Source organism: Mastigoproctus giganteus, chromosome 10 (genome assembly GCF_048544385.1).
Source record: "Mastigoproctus giganteus isolate SK-2022 chromosome 10, ASM4854438v1, whole genome shotgun sequence".
In the NCBI taxonomy this organism is placed as follows: domain Eukaryota; kingdom Metazoa; phylum Arthropoda; class Arachnida; order Uropygi; family Thelyphonidae; genus Mastigoproctus; species Mastigoproctus giganteus.
In genome coordinates, this window is record NC_143584.1 from 116760641 (window position 1) to 116782835 (window position 22195).

General features: G+C 33.9%; 1 protein-coding gene across 4 annotated transcripts in view; it reads left to right on the forward strand.

Annotated features, from left to right (window-relative positions):
* Positions 1-22195, forward strand: part of unc-104 (kinesin family member unc-104) — a 1041320-nt gene that overhangs the window by 193346 nt on the left and 825779 nt on the right. For all 4 annotated transcript variants that reach the window (XM_090382707.1, XM_090382708.1, XM_090382709.1 and 1 more), the window contains exon 7: positions 6409-6520. In XM_090382707.1, coding sequence (XP_090238833.1) covers positions 6409-6520 — 112 coding nt within the window. The remainder of the gene's footprint in view (positions 1-6408; positions 6521-22195) is intronic.

Consider the following 22195-nt stretch of genomic DNA (forward strand, 5'->3'; position numbering starts at 1 on the left):
GACTGCGCATAAAAATGCAGTTCTTAGTAGTTTGAATTTGGTGTTTGAGTAGACAACAGTTACCGCATTTTTTGCATTTGCACTTTTTAAGTGAAATCAAAATAAAAATCGCGTTATGAAATTAATAATTTTGCCAAGAAATAATAAATGGTAAGCTACATTGTGTGTAATTGTCAAACTTTCATTTCATTAACTGAAGATTTAATCCAGCCCTCACATGATATTGCCGATAACCAAAAAATAAGGAAAGCCGTTGCCTTGGATATAAAAATTCATTTAGATAGTCTTCAAACTGGGAAAGGTGCAATGGCTGTGGGTAAAGCATTTTGGAGTCCGTGAATCAACTATCAGATCTATAAAGAAAAATGAAGAGGCTATTAGAAAAGCAGTATGTTCTGGTACAAAGTCGAGTGCAAAATTATCATCATACACAAGAGATGTTGTTCTAGAAAAGGCCGAAAAAGCTTTAGTGATGTGGATAGAAGATAACGTAGAAAAAAGAATGCCAGTTGACGGAAATTCCATCAAGCAATCAGCATTGAGATTTCATGAACAGATTAAAAAACTGCATCCAGATACTTCATCTCAATCGAGGAAAAAATATGAATTTCATGCAAGCAATGGTTGGCTGGCTAAGTTTATTAAAAGACATGCTCTTCATAATATAAAAATTAAAGGTGAAACGGCTTCTGCTGATGAAACAGCTGCTAAAGCATTTCCACAAAAACTTGCTAAAATAATTGACGATGGAGGTTACACTCGTGAACAAGTTTGGAATATGGATGAAACTGGCCTTTTCTTGGAAAAAATGCCAAACAGAACTTACTTATCAAAAATGCAAAAAACTGTTGGTGTATTCAAAGCAACAAGGGATCACATAACACTCCTATTTTGTTCAAACACTTTAGAACCACTGCTCATAAATCGATCTTTAAGACCACGGCCAATGAAAGGCGTAGATTTTCAAAAATTGGCAGTTCGTTGGATGGCCAACAAAAAAGCCTGGGTGACCATTGATATTTTCACTGAGTGGTTCCACAAACATTTTGTGCCAGAAGTTAGATGCTATTTGAATGACAAGTGCCTTGAATTTAAAGTGCTTTTGATTCTTGATAATGCACCCGGTCATCCTGCCACAGAACACCCAAATGTGTAATTTTTTTTTTTTTCTGCTGCCCAATACCACATCATTGCTACAACCTCTATATCAGGGTATAATTGCGACTTTTAAAACATATTATGTCAGAAGAACATTTCAGTTCGTTTTGAAAATTTTAATTATGGATCGTATTGATCAGGTTCAATTTTCGTTATCTGAATTGAGACCAGAAACTATGAATGCATGCTGGAATGCTATTTGGCCTGCATGTGTTAAAGAGAATGCTCCTGTTCCCTTCAATCATACTGCAGAATTCCCCAATATAATAAGTTTGGAATGTGAAATTGGCAGAGAAGGATTCGATGATCTTACGTCTGCAGATATCGAAGAATTGTTAATTGATAAACCGCTTAGCGAAGACGAAATAGTGGAGATTGTTTCTGAGACTCCTGAAAGTGAAGAAGTTAATGATAATGATCAAGATAATCCTACTTCTACTGCTGATATAATTAAAGGAGGTCTTAAATTGGCCAGTAATTTAGACAATTATTTTGCCCGACATGATCCAAGTGAAGAACGTGCTGGGAAGTTTTTTCACATGAACTTAAGTTGTTAATGTCTTCATACACAGAATTATATCGCAACTTATCTAAAGCATCAGCGATTAATAACTGAGTTCATGCCTAAAACTATTGAAACAACCAGTGGTACTTTTGTTCAAGACATGACAAGAAGAATCCCACAAGTTCAGGCGGAAGTCGATGACAATAATACCATATCTAGTAGTTCTAGTGATATTACAGTCTCACGAAAACGAAAGCTTTTGCATTTATTGTTAGAAACTGATAGCGAATAACAAAATTTTTTTATAGAATCCTTAGCAAACAACTGAAATGAATGTTTTTTTTAAAGTTATTAAAATTCATTATACGTATGTGTGTTCTCCATGAAATGTAAATAAAAATCTTATGATCCTAACGAATTTAATGTTTGTTTTTTTCATTATTTTGCTTATATTTCAGGTTTGGAACCAATCTTTACTTTTTCTATGGAGTCAGTAGTTCTTTTTACGCATAATTTTTAGGAACGTATCTATCGTGTAAAAAGAGGTTTAGTATTTTTTTAGTAAATTTGTATAACAATCAGGTATAAATATACCTGATTGTTACACAAATAACAATCAGGTATATTTATCAAGCAAAAGCAAACAAACCCAGATTACTGATTTTTTAAAGAGAGCAGAAGATACATGAAATCTAGAATGGTGTATTTTTGTTAACAAAATAGTGTATTTTTGTTAGCTTTTGGAATGTAACCCCCTTTTTGTACTTTTTCTTAGTCCCATATAACACATTTTTGCACACCTGTGCGATATCTACCCAGTTAATAGGTAGATATCGCACAGAGAACGATATCTACCTATTAATACCATTCATATTAATTATATGTAGATATCGTAATACATGAGGGCATCTTAAGGCATTGTAATTTCCTTTTCTGCAATTAAAACTCATTACTTTGCCTTTTACTACTGCTACCTCTCTCTCTCTTCATCATCCACCGTAGAACTCCATGATCACTTCCTGCTACTTGTTCCGCTACTGTAAGCCCTGTTATGTCATCTGATTCATGGGTGATGATGAGGTCTAGGCTATTCTTTTCTCTAGTACTTTCTCTGACATGATACAAATAACAATCATCTAGTTGATTTAAAAATTTTGTCCCCAATGTTGTTTCCTTCCCATTTGCTCCAATCAATTAGATGCAAATTGCAATCACCCATAACCCCAGGGGCTCACATCTGGCGAGTATGGGCTTGGCACACCTAGGGCCCTGAGCTGGATATCATCATTCTTCTCTTTCTTGGTGATTCCCTTCCACTTCTCTCTCTCTCTCTCTCTCTCTCTCTCTCTCTCTCTCTCTCTCTCTCTCTCTCAGGGTAACCCGTGGATTTTTTTTTGGCTGGTGCAGCATAAACCTCAAGCTTCCTTGCACTATGTAGCTAATAATAATAATAAATAATAAGACATTCGCGCTTACTTGACCATTCCATTTGTATGTAGAGGCTCTCATCATAACCTTCACAATCACCTGGCCTATAGATTACTCTCACTCTCATTATACCTTTGCTTCCAATTCACACCATACAGATTCTATACAAGCATATGAAACATCTGAATCCGGGAAAGCTTTCATCGTGCTCAGGCTACTTTTGATAAGAAGCATGACCCCATCATCCATTCTATCTTCCCTGTCCTTCCTAAATAAATTATACATACCGTATTGAAACTGATCATCCCTTATCTCCGGGTGGTACCACGTTTCTGTAAGCCCTATTATGTCAGTGTTACTTGTCCTAACCAGCAGTTCGAATTCACTCATTTTATTGATGACACTTCTGACATTACTGTATAAACAAGACTTAGTGTTCTTGTGTAGTTAACTGCCCTGACACACCCCTTAAAGTTATTTAAGCTCGTTTCCCTGGTATTTGCTACCCACTCATTTGAAATGCTTTTGCTCTCAGAACATCTTACTACTATGTTCTGTTGCGGTAACAAAATTCTCTTGAGGTGTGTGCGAGAGTTAATTTGACCAGTAATATCAGATAAACGTGTATCTATATTACCCTTGTCCCCCCAAACTAGCAGTTTCCCTGAACCTTTAAGGTATCCTCAATAATACTGACAAAAACCTTTGCACCACTTGTTTAAATGTATCCCCTCTCTACAAAACAGATTCCTTCTTCCTACAAGTGGGAACCAAGCTGATAGAAATTTCCCCTCAAAAGCCTTTCAGATTCTTTCAAGTCTTGAGTTAATCCACAAGGCTTTCAGCATATAATTGTAGACACATAGACATTGTGACCTAACTATGACATTTCTTCAGCATGGTCCTATATTTGTGTAACAAATCATCAGATCCTGTATGCTTAATGTCATTGGTCCCCACATGAATAATAATATTCTCTTTTCCCCCCCTTAAAATCTGACAGTCTGTTGGTGACATCATTAATAGTTGCTCCTGGCAGACATACCCTGGTTCTAGTTCACCTATCCTTATTATAAAAAAATATTTCCTGTTTCCCTGACAATGGAGTCTCCTGATAGAACTAAGTCCTTTTGAACCAGAGTAGTTTGCACTTGGTTATTCTGTACTGGGGCCCGAATCAGGAGTGTATCACTTGGTAGGTTGCTAGAGTCTTGAGTCCCTGGTGAACTCCCAGTTACATTATTCTCGAGGGCAAACACCTGTTTTTTTCAGTGATCAAATTGTTCTAGCAATGCATGCACCAAATTGTAACTTAAGATCAGTACACTCCTTACAATGGTGACAAAGAAAAGAATCCCCAAGTGAGCTAAGATTATCCACTAGGTCGACCTTGGAATACATGCCACAGGTTCTGCAAAGGATAAATTCATGACTCACCCGGGAATCGCCATCGGCTATTTCCGTATGAGTCATGGTACCCTCTGACGAAGTGTTCAAGGTGAACCTTGTAATAACCGTTAGGAAATTTTAAAAATAAATAAAAATAAATTTTCTGTTTATACTCTGGGACGACCAAACGGTCAGAGGAGTTCACAAGATAGACAGAATACAAGAAACAGCACCGTATTCAGCAGTCAAGGGCTTGAACCCCGGTCACTCAAGGCACGTATACTTATGCACCCACGCGCCTGACCACTAGGCTATGGTGGAAATTTACTAATTAATAGTAAATTAGTAGAAATTTACTAATTATTAATAAAACAAACTTTCAAAAAATTAATCAAACTATTACGGGGAAAAACTTATTAAAATAAACTTTACAATATACTAAAAAACCTCTGAAATCCTGCTCTACTTCACTAATCTTGCTTTAATCCTCCTCTTATCTATGCTTGTTTAATGTCGCTATGAAGAGCTGTAATAGGCATGCCTGCTCGCCACAAATGCCAACAGTAATATAGCAGTAATTAGTTAGCTAAACAGCCAGACAATAACTTATAACTATAATACACAATATGTACACAAAATATAAATACAGTAGAACATCAGTTTTCCAGAATAATTAATGCCAGACCTCTTCTGGATAGCAAAATATTTTCCAGATAATGGAACGTAAGATAAAATTAAATTAATTCTGTTATAATATATGTATTAAGGTAAAAGAAAAAAAACTTTAAATACCATGAAAAAATAAATGAATTTATTTAATTAAAAATAATAATAATAATAATAATGTATACATAAAAATTTGCACATTTACATATGTATGTATATTCAAATAGGTATTTTACTGAAAATCTTATGTGGAAAAGAATTTAAAATAATTTTTTAAAACAAGGCTCAATTACTTTTTGTTTCATTTATTGTGACTTTTTTTTTGCTGCGAAATCTCTCAAGTTCCTTAATAATATCAATTTAATTATATTGCATTTTTCCTGGTTTCTGTCTATTTCAGTACTGTTTCTTTTTGCTGACGTTTTAGCTTGAAATACTGAGATAAATAAATTGTACAATTTTGGGTTAAAATTATTCTTACCAAATCAGTAGCTAAACTAAACATAATATGAAATGAAGAGAACAAAATACGTCATGGAAAATTGGGTTCATGGAAGCAATTGACTAAACTCTATCACTCATATTAGTCCTAATTCGCCATTTCACCAGGTATACGACTTAAAAAAAACAGACAGTAATACTTTTGCAGCATAATAAACATTTGTTTCAAATACTACCATTAATAAAAAAAAAATAGAAGAAGAAAAATCAGCCTTTCAAATTATTCTGTATAACACATTACGGGTAACCATTGTTCTATTGTATATGCTGTGTATTACTCTGCTCACTTCAAAGTTTTAGCATAACAGTTATTTATTTTGCTGTTATTCTGTGTTGAAATCTCTGTCTTGCACAACAGCAGTTTGTGTGTTGGAGGTGCCATTATGTAAAGTTCTGGCTGACTGACTGAGATGCAGGATTATTGGATTTTTAATGCGTATGTTAATGATTTGCATTTGCAAAACTGTGCTAGTTATTTTATGCATTGCACGATAATGCAAACATTATCACCGCCTATAATTTTCGGCAACCCAAAGGTCACGGGTTCGATTCCCGCCTCGGGCTTGGATCAAAGTACTGCAAAAACCTTGGGAGGTGCAATATGGCCACAGAAGCCGATGCGCCAACAACTACCAAATCAATCAACCTATAATTTTCATTTTAATTTCTAGATTAAAGTTAGAAAATATCAAATTGTTGAAAATCAAAAAAATAAAAACAGCTGAACAGTAATATAACAATTGTCTTATTTTACTTAACAGAACGGTGGCAGCTACTAACATGAATGAAACTAGTAGTCGATCACATGCTGTCTTCACAATTATCTTCACACAAAGAAAACATGACAAGGATACAGACCTTACTGCAGAAAAAGTAAGTTTTTTTTTTAAAATACTGTTTGTAATTTAAGAATAACTTAGTTTATAACTTGAATTAAGAGCAATTTGCTTTGTTTCTCCATTAATTATTTTATATAAAATCTGAAAGCTTCCAAATTCTTTACATGGCTACACATAAAAAAATCTTTGAACACACACACACACACACACACACACACACACACACACACACACACACACACACACACACACACACATTATTATTATTATTAACCTGCCTTGTTGAAATCTTGAAGCAAAATCTAGTTTTTAGCTATAAGTGTGTACTGTTGATTAGTATTTATATGATAAGTGATAAATGCAGTAGGAACTATTATGTTTCTAGAGGTAATGCTTAAGTAACGATTATTTTTAATTTGTTTTTGTGGCATTTTTGACCAAATTGTGTCATTATTTATTCTCTTAAATACAACATGGGTTCTCTAATCCTGACCTTAAATGAATCTTTTACTTGATGGGTTATTTCCATTTAGAGTTAACTGCTAATTCAGACACTTAGTAGTCTATGATAACTTTATTAACAAAGTAACAAATTACAACACCTTTGATACTGATTTCTTGTTCACACATACAACTGATGACAGTGAACTGGATAACCCGGAGGGCCAGGGTATATCTTCCTGGGTAAAAGTTAATGATGTTGTAAAACAGAACAGTAGTGCACAGAAGGTGATATTGTTGTACATGTTGATACTAATGATATTAAGAATAGGAGATCTGATGATTTAATTAATAGGTATAAAGCAGTGTTGAGAAAGAGTTGTTGAGTTAGGATTACATATGAAATTGTCTGCAATTCTTCTCAAACACGATAGGAGGGAGTACATGTTGAGAGTATTGTCAATCAGTTCACCCCCGTAGAAACTGTGTTGTTGTTGTTGTTGTTATTATTTGGTTTTTAGGAGCATTAGCAACTAAGACCATATTGCTCCGGGGATATGCAGTGGTCATTCCTTGACCTTTCTGTGTCCTCCGTATTTGGTGGTCACAGGCTCTAACCCCGGTCTAATCAAGAAGCATATGCTATGCACTGCTGCTTCTGCCCACCTGGCTATGGAGGCTGCAACTGTGTGTGGCTTGTGGAGTAGAATTTTTTTCAGCCTGGTCACTGCTTGTTAACAGGAGAGAATGTTTTTAAAGGGGTGGGTGGGATATACTTGAATAGAAGGGATGAAAGAATATTTGCCGATACTATAGAGGCAGTGTTAGGTAGATTATAAAACAGTTATCTTGTTCGGGTGGGGGAGACAGACTAATAGATTAACAGCAGATGCAAGCAGGAGTGAAAGTGATCCCTGCACTGCTTGTATTGGGGCATGTAGCAACCTGGAAAACAAAGTGTCTGGGAGTACAAGGCCTTCTTGGGGTTGTTAGTGTTTATGAAATTATTATTATTTTTTTTGTATCATTTTAATGATACAAAAAATAATACAAAGTTAAATGATACAAATGCCAGCTTTAGCTGGCATTTATATCATTTAACTTTATCCCCTTTTGTAACACAAGTCATATCAGTTCCTTTTGTAACATAAGTGATATTGGTCCCCTTACAGGCTCCACATTTTAACAGTTATTTAAAAATTTAAAAATTATTCAGTTTTCTGAAAAATTTAAAAATTATTCAGTTAAAATTATTCAGTCTTTTGAATGAATTGTGCTTTTAGTGTACTAATGGGTGGAATTTTATCAGTAGATGGAGTGCTCATTAATTTCAGTTCATTTTTTAATAATAATTGAAAATTTTGCAAATACTTTTTGACCTATAAATGCTCATTAGTTTTAATGAAAGAAAAATGTGTATGAATTATACTTAAATTTTCAGAAAAATGTTGGTAACATAAAATAAAAACATGAAACACTTAATCTCTGCCAAATATAAGTTTGTAGAGGCATTAAACTTGTGCATTACTCCAATACAACAAATTAAAGCATTATTTACAAGAAAGGTTAGACATTAACATATTTCAATGAAAAAATAAATAAATTTCTATTAATTTTTCTATCTATGCGATGAATATTATAAACAAGAAATAGTAACATAAAATCATTCAATTCTTTTTCCCAAGGTTCTTTTGATTTCACCACACGAAAATTCTGCATGATTGAAATAGCAAAACAATTGTAAGACATCATTTGTGTCCATTTTTTTTATCACTATCATTTTTATTTTTTGTTATGAACTGGAACCTTTGCATATTATCACCTTCAGATCACTTGCAAATTGATGCCTTCTAAATGTATTTGGGAAAATAAAAATTACCATGGACCACTGTATAATATTCCAGCTGATATCATACATAACATTCTACTCATCCAGCTATGTAAGCTTTCTTCCCCCTCCTCGTAGAATTATAAAATTTGACAGTCTATAGCTTTGCCTCTCTTCTGTCGAAGCATCAATTTTACTGCTTCGACAGATGATGCACACTACCTATCAGAATAACATTCAACATTCTGGCATCTTTTGGTAACGTAGGATACTTTGTGATGCCTTCCTGGAATGCAGATGCACTGGGATTAGCTAATTTACTGGTTTACATCTAATTTAGTGAAAAACATGCCACTGTGATGAAAAGCAGTATTTTGCTACATGAAAAATTGTACTTGTCTGGACACAATGGATTAACACAAATGATATTATCTATGCTCTAAGCGCCACTCAGCTTTCATGAAGTGAAAAACAATATAAATAGAAAAAAAATGTATCATGTACATCACTAATTACAAAAAGAATCAGCTAACTGATAATCTCCAACCAGGATTAAATGTTTTCTTGCTGGTCCTGTCAGGTTAAATAAGCACACAGTTAAAGGTTAAGCACAAATTCAAATAAAAGAGGTTACATGCACAAATATGCATGATTCCTTTCCAGTCAAGAAAATAATGAAAACAACAACAACAACAAAAAAAAAAAAATGTATGTAAACTTTAAGATTATTATTATATTTACTATATTCCATTAATATATGTAAACTTTACTCTTCTGATGTCTGATAATCTAAAAGAATTTCTCAGTTGAAAGAAAACAGTTTGTTTTAGAATAGCATGCTGTTGGCAGATTTGAGAAAGTTGTTCTTTGAGTGACTGGGCAATCCTGTTGCTTGTAGAGCTAGTTCAAAATGAGAACTTATCTTCCTTCTGGAAACATAATGATTGTATCAATTCATATCAGTTTGTTATACAGTATATCCAGAGTTCATGTAGTGTTATAATTTTATTTATAATACTGTATCCCATTATAATTTTAGTTTTTGACAATCCTAGTTGTTCTTTGGTGTAAAGAACTGAAAAAGAAAGAAATTTTAAAAATAAAAATTAAATTGTATATATTGCTCATTTAAAAAAGAAATAATAAATCATTGCTGTTTTGTTAAGCAAATGGTTGTTTTTTAGAATTAGAATGGGGGAGGGGAACCAATGGGTTTGATATAATTTTATGTGTTTGCATATAATCTGTATGAAAATACATAAAGGTTATTTGAAAGAGTAAATTTGTGACAACACATATAAAGTATGTGCACATTACCATATCAAGTAAACATTGAAGATAGAGGGTATAATAAGTTTTCATAAAATGGTGCATTATGAATAATGCTCATTACATTTTCTTTGTGAAACAAAATGAATTTTTCTGATTTCTGTTTCGCACTGATTTTTTAATGTAGCTGCAAATGGAGCATGTTCCTTTAAATTTTTTGTTATTAGGTCAAATGCTTGTCAAAGAAAGATGTTATAACAATATATATTTCAAAAAACAGTCCATTACGCTCATGCTTGTTTCTCTTGTGCACAGTGGAAGATGAATGAAGAGTTTTCTATTTGGCATTGTGTTTTTTTTTTTTTTTTTTGTGTTTAACAAAGCTGCCATTTTATAATATTCTTTGAAGCGTTGTTACTAAATCAAGAGAACATAGATGAAAGGGTATGTAATAATATGTTTTTTTTTTTTTAAACTATTATGAGTAGCACTTGTTTATTTAAAATGTTTGTATTTAGTACTGCTTTCTAAGTTTTAACATAGCTTTCAATGAATATATTATTTGAAATTTTGTTATTTGGTCAAATGCATACCAAAGAATGGTCTTATAATGATAAGATTTAAAAAGAAAAACAATTGGTTATGATTAACATACACCTTTTTAAAATTTTTGCATAATGTAGAAAGGCATATTTTTATTTGATGGAATTTTGACAGTTTCTGTCACTGTTGACAAATCAAATTTTTTAATGACAAAATAATTTAAAATAGATATTCCAGAATGCTTCTATGTTGTTATCTTTTTAAAAAAATAATTCAGTGAGTAGAGTTCACTCCCCTCCCATTTGTATGCACTTTATGTGTCTGTGAAATTACAGCATTTATTTTATTTTTTTATGCAGTTTAAGGTGGACACAGAATTTATCTTCTGTGCCTGTGTTTCTTTATTGACTGTGCTGCTTTAGTTCTTCTTAGATTTATTGATTTTATTGATAAATCTAGGATAAATTTTGCCCAGTACCTTTTACAACAATAAGGACTTTTGGAAGAAACTTAAAAAAGGTCACAAACTATAATTTAATATGATTGAAAACCAGTGATAACGTAGACAGAGAATATCTGTTTAATGCAAATTAAAACCAAAATTAAGTAGAAAAACAATTGACTGTGCATGGCAATGTATGATTGCCTATTCAGTTGGTTCCTGTAACCAACTGAATATGCAATCATACATTGGTGTGATTATTTATTTTTTTTTTGGCTGATGCTGTATAAGCTCATACACTTGCTTTCTTGCATCACATGCCACTACTACTATTATTCTAATAATTTCCAAATCATTGATTGGTTTTGGGAAATTGTTTTTGATGACTTTTCTTTGACATGATTATCGCTTGCTCTATGATGTCCCTGCCTGAGCCATGATTTGACATAAGGAATTGCATCAAATTCTCCCAATAATTTTTCCATTAAATTGATGGTTATTAGGTGACTTGTTGTTTTCATAGTAAGAGAATTTTGTTCATTCTCAATAATATTATTCATGGTACTAAAGCCTCTTTCAGCTTCCGCAGCATTAACAGTGATAACTTTTAAGATTCTTTTAGCCATTAAAATACTGTCAGGCTCAGGCACATTATTATACACGATATCTCTGTTATCAACGAAATCTCAAAATTAATTTAAGAAGTACTATCTTGGTATCTAAAGGGTGTCAAATCTTTAAGAAATTTTTTGATGAAGTGTAGTGTATAAGTACCCTGCTCTTCTTGATTGCTAATTAAAATTAATGTCAGAAATTTTTGTTAGGTTGCATTTAGTCAGTGTTTTTTCATTTCCATTCAAAGTTCACTTGTAAAAGAGTGATGGTGGTCAACATTTATAATTTCTGGCCTGAATCCTTTGGGGGGGTTAAATAACAGGACTAGATATAAACAAATCTTGTAATTGCTTTATGTATTAGTATTACTAGTGGCATATGATGCAAGAAAGCAATCTTATACAGCATCAGCCAAAAAAAAAAAAAAAAAAAAAAATATATATATATATATATGATCAAATTAATCCGAAAATTAAGTAGAGAAATAAAAATTATATATTAAAATAAATAAGAAAAATAATAGGAAAAGCTAACATCAGTGGCAGCAGAAAAGCACAATCCACTACATGTTGCGTATAATAAGCTAAGTTAAAATAGAATATTGCCAGTAGCACAGCAAACCAGTAGAGTGAAAATGAACTGAACCAAATAAAATAAGAATAACAGAAAAATATGGGTGGGGGGTAAAGAAGAAAAGGGTAGTGTTGAAGCAACGTTCCTAAAATAATTTAGAAATTAAGCCAATTAAGAGAAATTTAGCGCCCCCCCCTTATTGACCAAATAAACTGAAAATTAATAAAATAATTGACCAATTAACCAAATTAACTGAAAATTAATAAAATAGTATATTGACCAAATAAACTGAAAATTAATAAAATAGTATATTGACCAAATAAACTGAAAATTAATAAAATAAAATAAAATAGGCTGACCATTATGCCCCATCTCGACAGAAGACCACGAGGCCAATAATAGTCAGGGAATCACTGCATTTTGAACGCTAAACAAATCCATGCAACAACGGAATGATACTAAGATCAAACTGTCGATGCAATAGATTTGCATAGTGGTGGTCCTTATGCAGCGAAAAATAATAAAACAGAAAGCGTAGTACTCGCATGGCAAAACCACACCACTGACAAAACAATAGTTGAACTGAAAATATATAGATGTTCTAACGCTGCGTTCGTACCGCCATCTATAGCCTTAGTCAGTGGTGTGGTTTTACCATCTCTCTCTCTCTCGCTCGCACGCACGCACGCACGCACGCACACACACACACACACACCAGAAATAAGGATTCTATGTGTACATACTTTAAATGTTTTGTTTTTTAAATAATATTTTGATGCATATATTATGAGTATAAAATTGTAATATTAAAATGCTATTAGACATTAATAAAGTGATTTTTTTTTAATTCATGGACTTAGGTTTATATTTAGATTTTGGATGCTTTCTGAATTATGTAAAATTTTGACTTGCGGACAGGTTTCTGGAATGGAACCCTTACAGATTGGTCCACTTGATATCGATGGTTCTACTTTTGATGATCCTGCTCAGATGGCTGACAATTTGAATGAGTATTTTGCATCTACATTCACACATGAGGAGTTATTAAGGGAGGAAAATGCCAGAAGTTTATCAAACTGTAACAGGGTGCTTAATGATTTTGTAATAACTGAGAGCAAAGTGGATGAGAAATTGTTGAAGTGAAACATAAGAAAGGCACTTGGGTGGATGAGATCTATCCAGTTATATTAAAGGAGACGGCAAAGGAAGTAGGCAAACCCTTAGCCATAATTATGAGAGCTTCCTTGGACTCAGGGGAGGTCAGCATGGACTGGAGATGTGCAAATGTTTCCCCAATTCACAAAGGGGGGGATCTAAGGGTGACATGAGTAATTACAGACCAGTTAGTTTAACTTCTGTTCCAGGGAAAATAATGGAGTCACTGGTTAAAGATGCATTGCAGAATCATCTAGACAAGACTGCAGTTATAGTTCAGGCACAGCATAGTATCCAATTTGATTGGATACTATGATGTGGTTAACAAGGAACTGGATGAAAAAAATAATTTTGATATTATATACTTGGATTTCAGGAAAGGTTTTGACACTGTTGTGCATGGAAGACTACTGTACAAATTGGAGCAGAATGGTATTAAGGGTAAGTTGCTACAATGGATAAAAGCAGTGGTGGTGATATTCAAATTATTTAACAACTAGTATTCTAAGATAAAATTATGTATAGGGAATGCAGGTAATCAAAAATAAGAAAAACAAACTGTAAATGACAAGAAAAAGAAATTTTTATTAACATAAATAATATTGAAATAGACATAATTTTTAGCTAACAGTGTTGTACAAAACGGGAATGAAGTGATCCTCTTACCAAGAGAGGCTAAAGTTTTGCAAATTGCAGTGGCTGGAGACTAGGCACCTGCGCAGTGATCTGATTGAGGTGTATAAGGCCTTGAATGGGTTGAGCATGCTGAATTCTGATGGGATCCTTCCACTTGTTCAGATTACGAACCTAAGGGGGCATAAATTCAAATTAAGAAAAGACATTTATGTAGAATAGATGTGCGGAAATTTGCCTTTAGCCAGCGGGTGGTTAATTGCTGGAACAAGCTTCCATCTGTCGTGGAAGTTGATAGGTTGAATAAATTTAAGGAGGAACTGGACATGCATTTGGAGGGAACGGTGTGATTTTTTTGGCTGATGCTGCATAAGCTCATACACTTGCTTTCTTGCATCACATGCCACTACTACTACTGCTATTATTCTAATAATTTCCAAATCATTGATTGGTTTTGGGAAATTGTTTTCGACTTTTCTTTGACATGATTATCGTTTGCTATATGATGTCCATGCCTGAGCCATGATTTGACATAAGGAATTGCATCAAATTCTCCCAATAATTTTTCCATTAAATTGATGGTTATTAGGTGACTTGTTTTCATAGTAAAAGAATTTTGTTCATTTTCAATAATATTATTCATGGTACTAAAGCCTCTTTCAGCTTCCGCAGCATTAACAGTGATAACTTTTAAGATTCTTTTAGCCATTAAAATACTGTCAGGCTCAGACACATTATTATACACGATATCTCTGCTATCAATGAAATCTCAAAATTCATTTACTGTAATATTGTATATAATTAGTTGACTTAATTGTTTTAATTTATTGTTTTTTATTGTTTTCAATCCATGGAGCTTCCGAAACATGACCTGGCCAAGTTTTAGGGTTTAATAGGTTGAAATAGCTCAGAAGATCATTATATTTTTCATTTACATCATCGAACAGTAATCGCATTCTTATAAAATGTGTTAGACAATCAAGAAATTTTTCTCTGGCGATCGATATTATTTTTTGCTTTACTTCGAATGGTATATTATATTTCTTATTTTTCTTCTTATAATATCTTCTTATAATATCTTCTGCTTCTTTTTCATGTGGTCCTCTATTACATTTCATATATTCAATTGATTTTATTGTTTGAATTAATCTATCAGCTTTGATTAAAGAAATATTTCTTTCTTGTAAAGCTGTAGAGAGTATTGAAATCTCCACTAGGATGTCATTAATTAAGGCAAAATCTTTAAAAAAATTTTCATTTTCGAAATGTTTCACCCTCCCCACTTCATGATTTTTATTAAAGTGAACATACAATGTTTCATAGGACTTTCAAATGGCTTTTACAGTTCTAGCACTGCGGGCTGCCCATCGAGGTCCAAATATTCTCCCTATTTTCAGTACTTTAGTTCCAAACTCTTTAGAAATATCATTTAATTCTCTTTGATGCTAGTGAAATTATAGTAATCTTATAATACTGTGATAAATCTGACTAAAAAACGAATAGCAAATGCTTAGAAAATGGTACTCACCTTGTATAAATCTGCAATAAATTTTTTGGTAGATGGTGACTAAATTTAGGTTGGAAGAAGCATTAAAAAGAACTAAGGAGGGAAATGGGGTGAAAATATTTTAAATATTTTAAACAGATTTTAAAATGAGTGCAAGGAAGTAGAAATGCAGGTCTCCAATCCTTGGTTGTCATAAAGAGGTTAAAAGACGTAAATGAAAAAACAGAGAGAAGACCGATGGTGCCAATAGTCGTTACGAGGGACTTTCGTTGAATAAACCGTCATCAGTTGGCAAATGGAAGAGAAGTGAGTGCGTGTTGTATTTAAAGTTTATCTAAACTCCCATGATGCTCTTTTTGACACGTGGGAACTTTAGCCGTGAGAGGTTTTCCAAGCCGGTGAAAGGTTGAAGGGAAGTTTAGCGTTAATAGTGTTGAGGTCGGAATGGTGTCGGTAGCTAGAATTCTGTAGCTCGATCTAAGTTTAATAATAGTGATGGCAGAGTCAACAAGGGGGGTGTGGTTGTGGGTTTGAGCATGGATTGTTAACTCAGTGCAGGATTGACTTGTCTTGAAACTGTTGAAGTGGTAGTATGCGCGGGTATTGGAAGTTATGGAGGAACCGAATTTGGTGGTAGTGCTGCCGATGTAACAGGTGTCGCAGTTTGGTTGGCATTTTATGAGATATTATATTATTGAGATCATAGATGGGATATTTGTGTATGCGCGGTATTGCACAAAACATTGCACCATCCAACACATAGCACAAAAACACACCAAAAAATGGAACACACTCACATCCAACCCCCCCCCCCCAAATCTCCACTGTTAACCTCTCCTCAAAATCCTTCACCCCTTCCGAACTCTCCGTCCTAGAATTTGGCTTCAATTTTGCCATTAAAGAACAACACTATCCAATAAAAGATTGTATAATCGAACTACAGTCTAAACTCGATCAACATCCTGATAAGTGGCGACTTATACACCAGTCTAACAGGATAATAAATTCTAAACTCACATCTCTCCCTAACAAAAAAACAACAACTCTCGGATTTACAAAGACTAAGCAAAACCCCAAATATCATCATCCAAAAAAGCTGACAAAGGAGACACAATCGTTATCCTGGACCAGAACACCTACACAGAAAAAATGGAGTTAATTTTAGCTGACCAAGATACATATACAAATGACAGCAACCACAACATTACAAAACTTAAAAATAAACTTGACACAATTCTCAGAAAACTCAGACAGAACAAAGAAATCAACCTCTTTACATTACAACAGATAGGTATTCGCAAAAACATTCTGCCCCACATTTTCGGAATAACCAAGTTACACAAACCTGGCCACCCACTAAGACCTATCGTTTCTTTTAGTAGATCAGCTTTTGCTAATTTATCCACCTTCCTTGTCAAAATTATATCCCCACTCACTTGATTCTCTACATTCAAAATTAATAATACAAACCAAGCGTTCCAAAAAATCAGCCACACCACCATATCCGACGAAGACATATTAGCTTCTTTTGACGTCATATCCCTATACACTAACGTGCATATTCCTTTCACCCTACAAGCATTATGCGTACTTCTAACAGCTGATGACACTTTAACGAAACGCACCTCTCTTTCAGTTGACCACATTCTTGAACTTACCACTCTTTTATTAGACGTTAGATATTTTAGATTCAACAATAAAATTTATCGACAAACATTTGGTTTACCAATGGGTTTAGGCATTTCTGCCCCCCTTTCTGAAATTGATCTCGCCACTATTGAAAACCAAATTTTATAAACTTTCCCCTCTGAAATTAAATTATACATCTGCTACGCCGATGATATCCTAATAATAGGCAACAGAACAACCATACACAATCTTTTTTTAAAATTCAATACAATACATGACAGGCTAAACCTTACCCTCGAAATCTCAATGGACAACCAGATTAATTTTCTTAATCTCACTATTTATGCAACAGACACAAATTTAAATATCAAGATTTTCAGAAAAAACACGCACACCGGTAAATATCTACATTTCACTTCACATCATCTCCTTTGTACCAAAAAAGCTGTCCTACACAACCAAATCTACAACGCTATCAAATTCAGCTCTTCACAAAACGATCTACATAATGAACTTCAATACCTTACTGATAAATTCATAGCCAGGAGCTACCCCCTCAACTCATCCAACACACAATATCCACTGTTAAAAACAGTATTAATATCCCCACCAGACACAGTCACAAGACAAATACTCGCATAGTTCTCCCTTACCATAGTGAACTCGCAGCACAATTCCGACGTACATTCAAAGATACTGACATCTCCCTCACCTTCTCCACTTACAATAAACTAGGTTCCCTATTTAATTCTTATAAAGATACACAGAAATATCCAATCAGTGATCTCAACAATATAATATATCTCATAAAATGCCAACCAAACTGCGCCACCTGTTACATCGGCAGCACTACCACCAAATTCGGTTCCTCCACAACTTCCAATACCCGCGCATACTACCACTTCAACAAGTCAGTCCTGCACTGAGTTAACAACCCATGCTCAAAACCACAACCACACCCCCCTTGTTGACTCTGCCATCACTATTATTAAACTTAGATCGAGCTACAGAATTTTCAATATGAAGCCCTCACCATCGAATGGTACCGACACCATTCTGATCTCAACATTATTAACGCTAAACTTCCCTTCAACCTTTCACCGGCTTGGAACCTCTCGCGGCTAAAGTTCCCACATGTCAAAAAGGACATCATGGGAGTTTAGATAAACTTTAAATACAACATGCACTCACTTCTCTTCCATTTGCCAACTGATGACGGTTTACTCAACGAAAGTCCCTCGTAACGACTATTGGCACCACCGGTCTTCTCTCTTTTTTTCATTTACGTCTTTTAACCTCTTTATGACAACCAAGGATTGGAGGTCTGCATTTCTACTTCCTTGCGCTCATTTTAAAATCTGTTTAAAATATTTTCACCCCATTCCCCACCTTAGTTCTTTTTAATGCTTCTTCCAACCTAAATTTAGCCACCATCTACCAAAAAATTTATTGCAGATTTATACAAAGTGAATACCGTTTTCTAAGCATTTGCTATTCATTTTTTAGTTCTCTTTAATGCTTATTTGAAGTATGAAAATAAACATAAAAGTTTATCAAGAAAATGCCAAAAGTAGTTTACTTGTTTTACATCTCTTATTGCATTGTCAAAAGACAACTGAATACGGTGGGTGAGACAATGCCAGGTACAAACATTTGGAAATTTTTCCAAACTTTTGGCAGAAACTCCCGACTTTTTTCCTAACATCACACTGGCTCCATCTGCACAAAATCCAATATGATTTTCGCATAAATAATTTTCATTTAAACCATACTTCTCCAAAACTGATATCAAAGTTTGGTAAATTATTTCAGGTGTTGTTCCTTTTAACTCCACAAGACTAACAAAAGCAGTTAAACTATCTTAAAAGTTTTGAATTTCTCATTTTAAATAAACTATTAAGACGCTCTTTTGTGAAATAGTTGAAGCTTCGTCAATAATAAATGAAATTTTACTATGTTGACTTATCAGTTTTCCAAAAACTTTCTTATTTCAGTTGAGATGTGTTTGGCCACAAGTGGGACCATAAATCCAGAGTGCAGAGATACTCCCAAATCGATGTTATTCTTTTTTGCAAAGCTATTAAATATTCCATGTCAGTGAATGGTTTATTGCTTTTAATTATGGAATAAATGGTATTAAAGATGTTTGTTGTGCTGTTTAAATATTTTTCATTAGCCATATCAATACTGTTTGAAATAATATTTTTTTCGGATGTTTTGATTATATGTAATGCTTTTTTGTATGAAGCTGACCCATGATGTTGTTTCAGTTTTTTTTCTTATTGATGATTGCATATTATTTTTATTAGAACTGTGAGCTTTGACAGAACATGATTGCCACTCTGATGAAATATGTGTTTAGCACTGAAAGTGCTTCAAGATAAAGCCTTTGAGCACCATTGGCATCCCACATTCACATCACTGGCAATAATAAGCCATTAATACTTATTTTTGAAATAATCCAATTGCTTTTCATTCCACAAATGCAAATTGTTTATTGCATTTTGTACTAACTTCTGCTCAGAATGAGAAAATCTTTCAGGCTGTATTGATTGTTGCACAGTTTTAGACGAATTTCCAAGTCATAGTTCAATATCAATGGTATCGTAGCTCTCTCTTGTTTGTTCCATTTCTGTTGTTGAACTTTTAATATTATTATTATTATTAGCCATATAGTGCAAGGAAGCTTGAGGCTTATGCTGCACCAGCCAAAAAAAAAAAAAAAAAAAAAAATTCCCAAGTTACCCTGAGTGAGAAAGAGAGAGAGTCAGAAGTAGAAAGGAATCACCAAGAAAGAGAAGAATGATGATATCTAGCTCAAGACCCTGGGTGTGCCAAGCCCATACTCACCAGATGTGAGCCTCTGGGGTAAAGTAGCAATGTTAAAAGATTTATCCCAACTATTTATCCAAACATAAAAACCATTCTAAGGGTTACGATTTAAACAATTTATTATAAATGCAATTTAAAAACACTACTCACAAAGTAAAACTTCACATGCATTACTTATTGCTGTGAGTAAACTTTTGGAATTAAGGAGAACACCCACACAACCTCAGTGCCTGAAATCAGATCAAACTACTGATGTGGAAAAGAGTGAAACTGGAAGGCTTCAAGGCATTCGACTTATACTTCATACCGTTAACACCCACTGTCTGTTTACTTAGAGAGCAACAATATAAATGCCGTAATGGCAAACTAGTTTCACGGGTAAACTTTGCTGAGATTTCCCATAGTTCTCGTGTGGGCGTTCTTTGCCTTTGCTACAAGGAGTTCACACCTCGCCAGAGTTACCAACCTTAGAAAGCAAACCTATGGGAACTGGCCTTGAAATTATACATTATGGTGTGATTGGCAATGCTACAACATTCCCCCACTCAGTGCAGGCCAAAATCAACAGGGACTTTTTTTTTTTTTTCTTGGTGAGTAAACTTGTCAGACTCCACTCAACAACCAGTACGGAAGTTTTTAGACATTTTAACAACCAGTATGACTGTACCGGTGCATACTGGCTGAATATCACCACTGGATAAAAGGATGATTGAGTGGGGGAAGACAGAGAGTAGTAATCAATGGACGCTGCTCTTCGTGGACTAATGTTATTAGTGGAGTCCCCCAGGTTTCGTTGTTCGGTCCACTGTTGTTTCGTATATTGATGAATGTGTATCAGGCTTAATGTCAAAGTTTGCAGATGATACAAAAGTTGGCAGGGTTGTTAATGGCAGTGTGCCAATGTAACAGGATCTAGAAAATTTGGGCAGATGGGCTGAGAAGTGGCAACTGGAGTTTGACAAATGCGAAGTACTGCATATGAGTAGAAGTAGCCCTAGAGAAACGTACCAACTGTGTAGTACTATGCTTAGGGTTGGCGCATCATGGACTTAGTTGCCTTTGCACCATAAAAATCAAATCAAATCTACACTTAGGGTGGTAGAAAATGAAAAAGACCTGGAAGTGATTGTGCTGCCATTTGTTTAATTGACAAATGCCATACTGCATTTGTCAATTAAACTTCCACTACTATTTCTAAGCCCATCTGCTTAAGTTTTCTATATTTATTAATTATATTGATGAAGATATATCAGACTTAATGTCTAATTTTGCAGATGATACAAAGGTCAGCAGGGTGGTTAATGACAGTAATTGAGGTATGATACTGCAACAAGATCTAGAAAAATTAGTGTTCCTCCCCAGCACTGAATCCTGGGGAGTTCCACTAATAACATTAGTCCATGAAGAGCAGCGTCCGTTAACTCTATGCCATATTGCTCCAACGTGTAGAGCATTATTCTATGTGCAATAGTATGAAAAGCTTTCCTGAAACCCATGTATATGATATTGAAATTATTTTTTTTCACCCAGTTGCCTTGTTACTGCATTATAGTATCCAATCAGATTGCTCAGACAAGATTACCCCTTAAAAATCCATGCAGTGAAAGTCTGTCTTATGATTTTTGTATCACTAACATATTCCATTATATTATGTAGTTGCTTAGATAGTATGAATCAGAGATGTAATACTCAATATGTTCTACGTTGATAATAATATTAGTAAATTAATAAGAGGAGTTTACCTCAATATCGTACGTGGAACACTTCCGTATGATACTCTCCAGAAATTAAAATGGAAAAAACGAAAAAACGAAAAAAATCGCAACTTACCGGTACATAAAAGTAAAATATAAATAATTAAAGAAAAATATAAATAATCAATTTAACACAATACAAAAACAATTAAAATTCAAATTAACGCAATTAAAAGAATCTAACGAAAATATTCAAAACGATTTTCCTTCCTGAAGCTGACAATGCTTTTCGACCGACTGTCGTGATCACAGGAACGAGAATTTTCGTTCCTGTGATCACGACAGTCGGTCGAAAAGCATTGTCAGCTTCAGGAAGGAAAATCGTTTCGAATATTTTCGTTAGATTCTTTTAATTGCGTTAATTTGAATTTTAATTGTTTTTGTATTGTGTTAAATTGATTATTTATATTTTTCTTTAATTATTTATATTTTACTTTTATGTACCGGTAAGTTGCGATTTTTTTCGTTTTTTCCGTTTTAATTTCTGG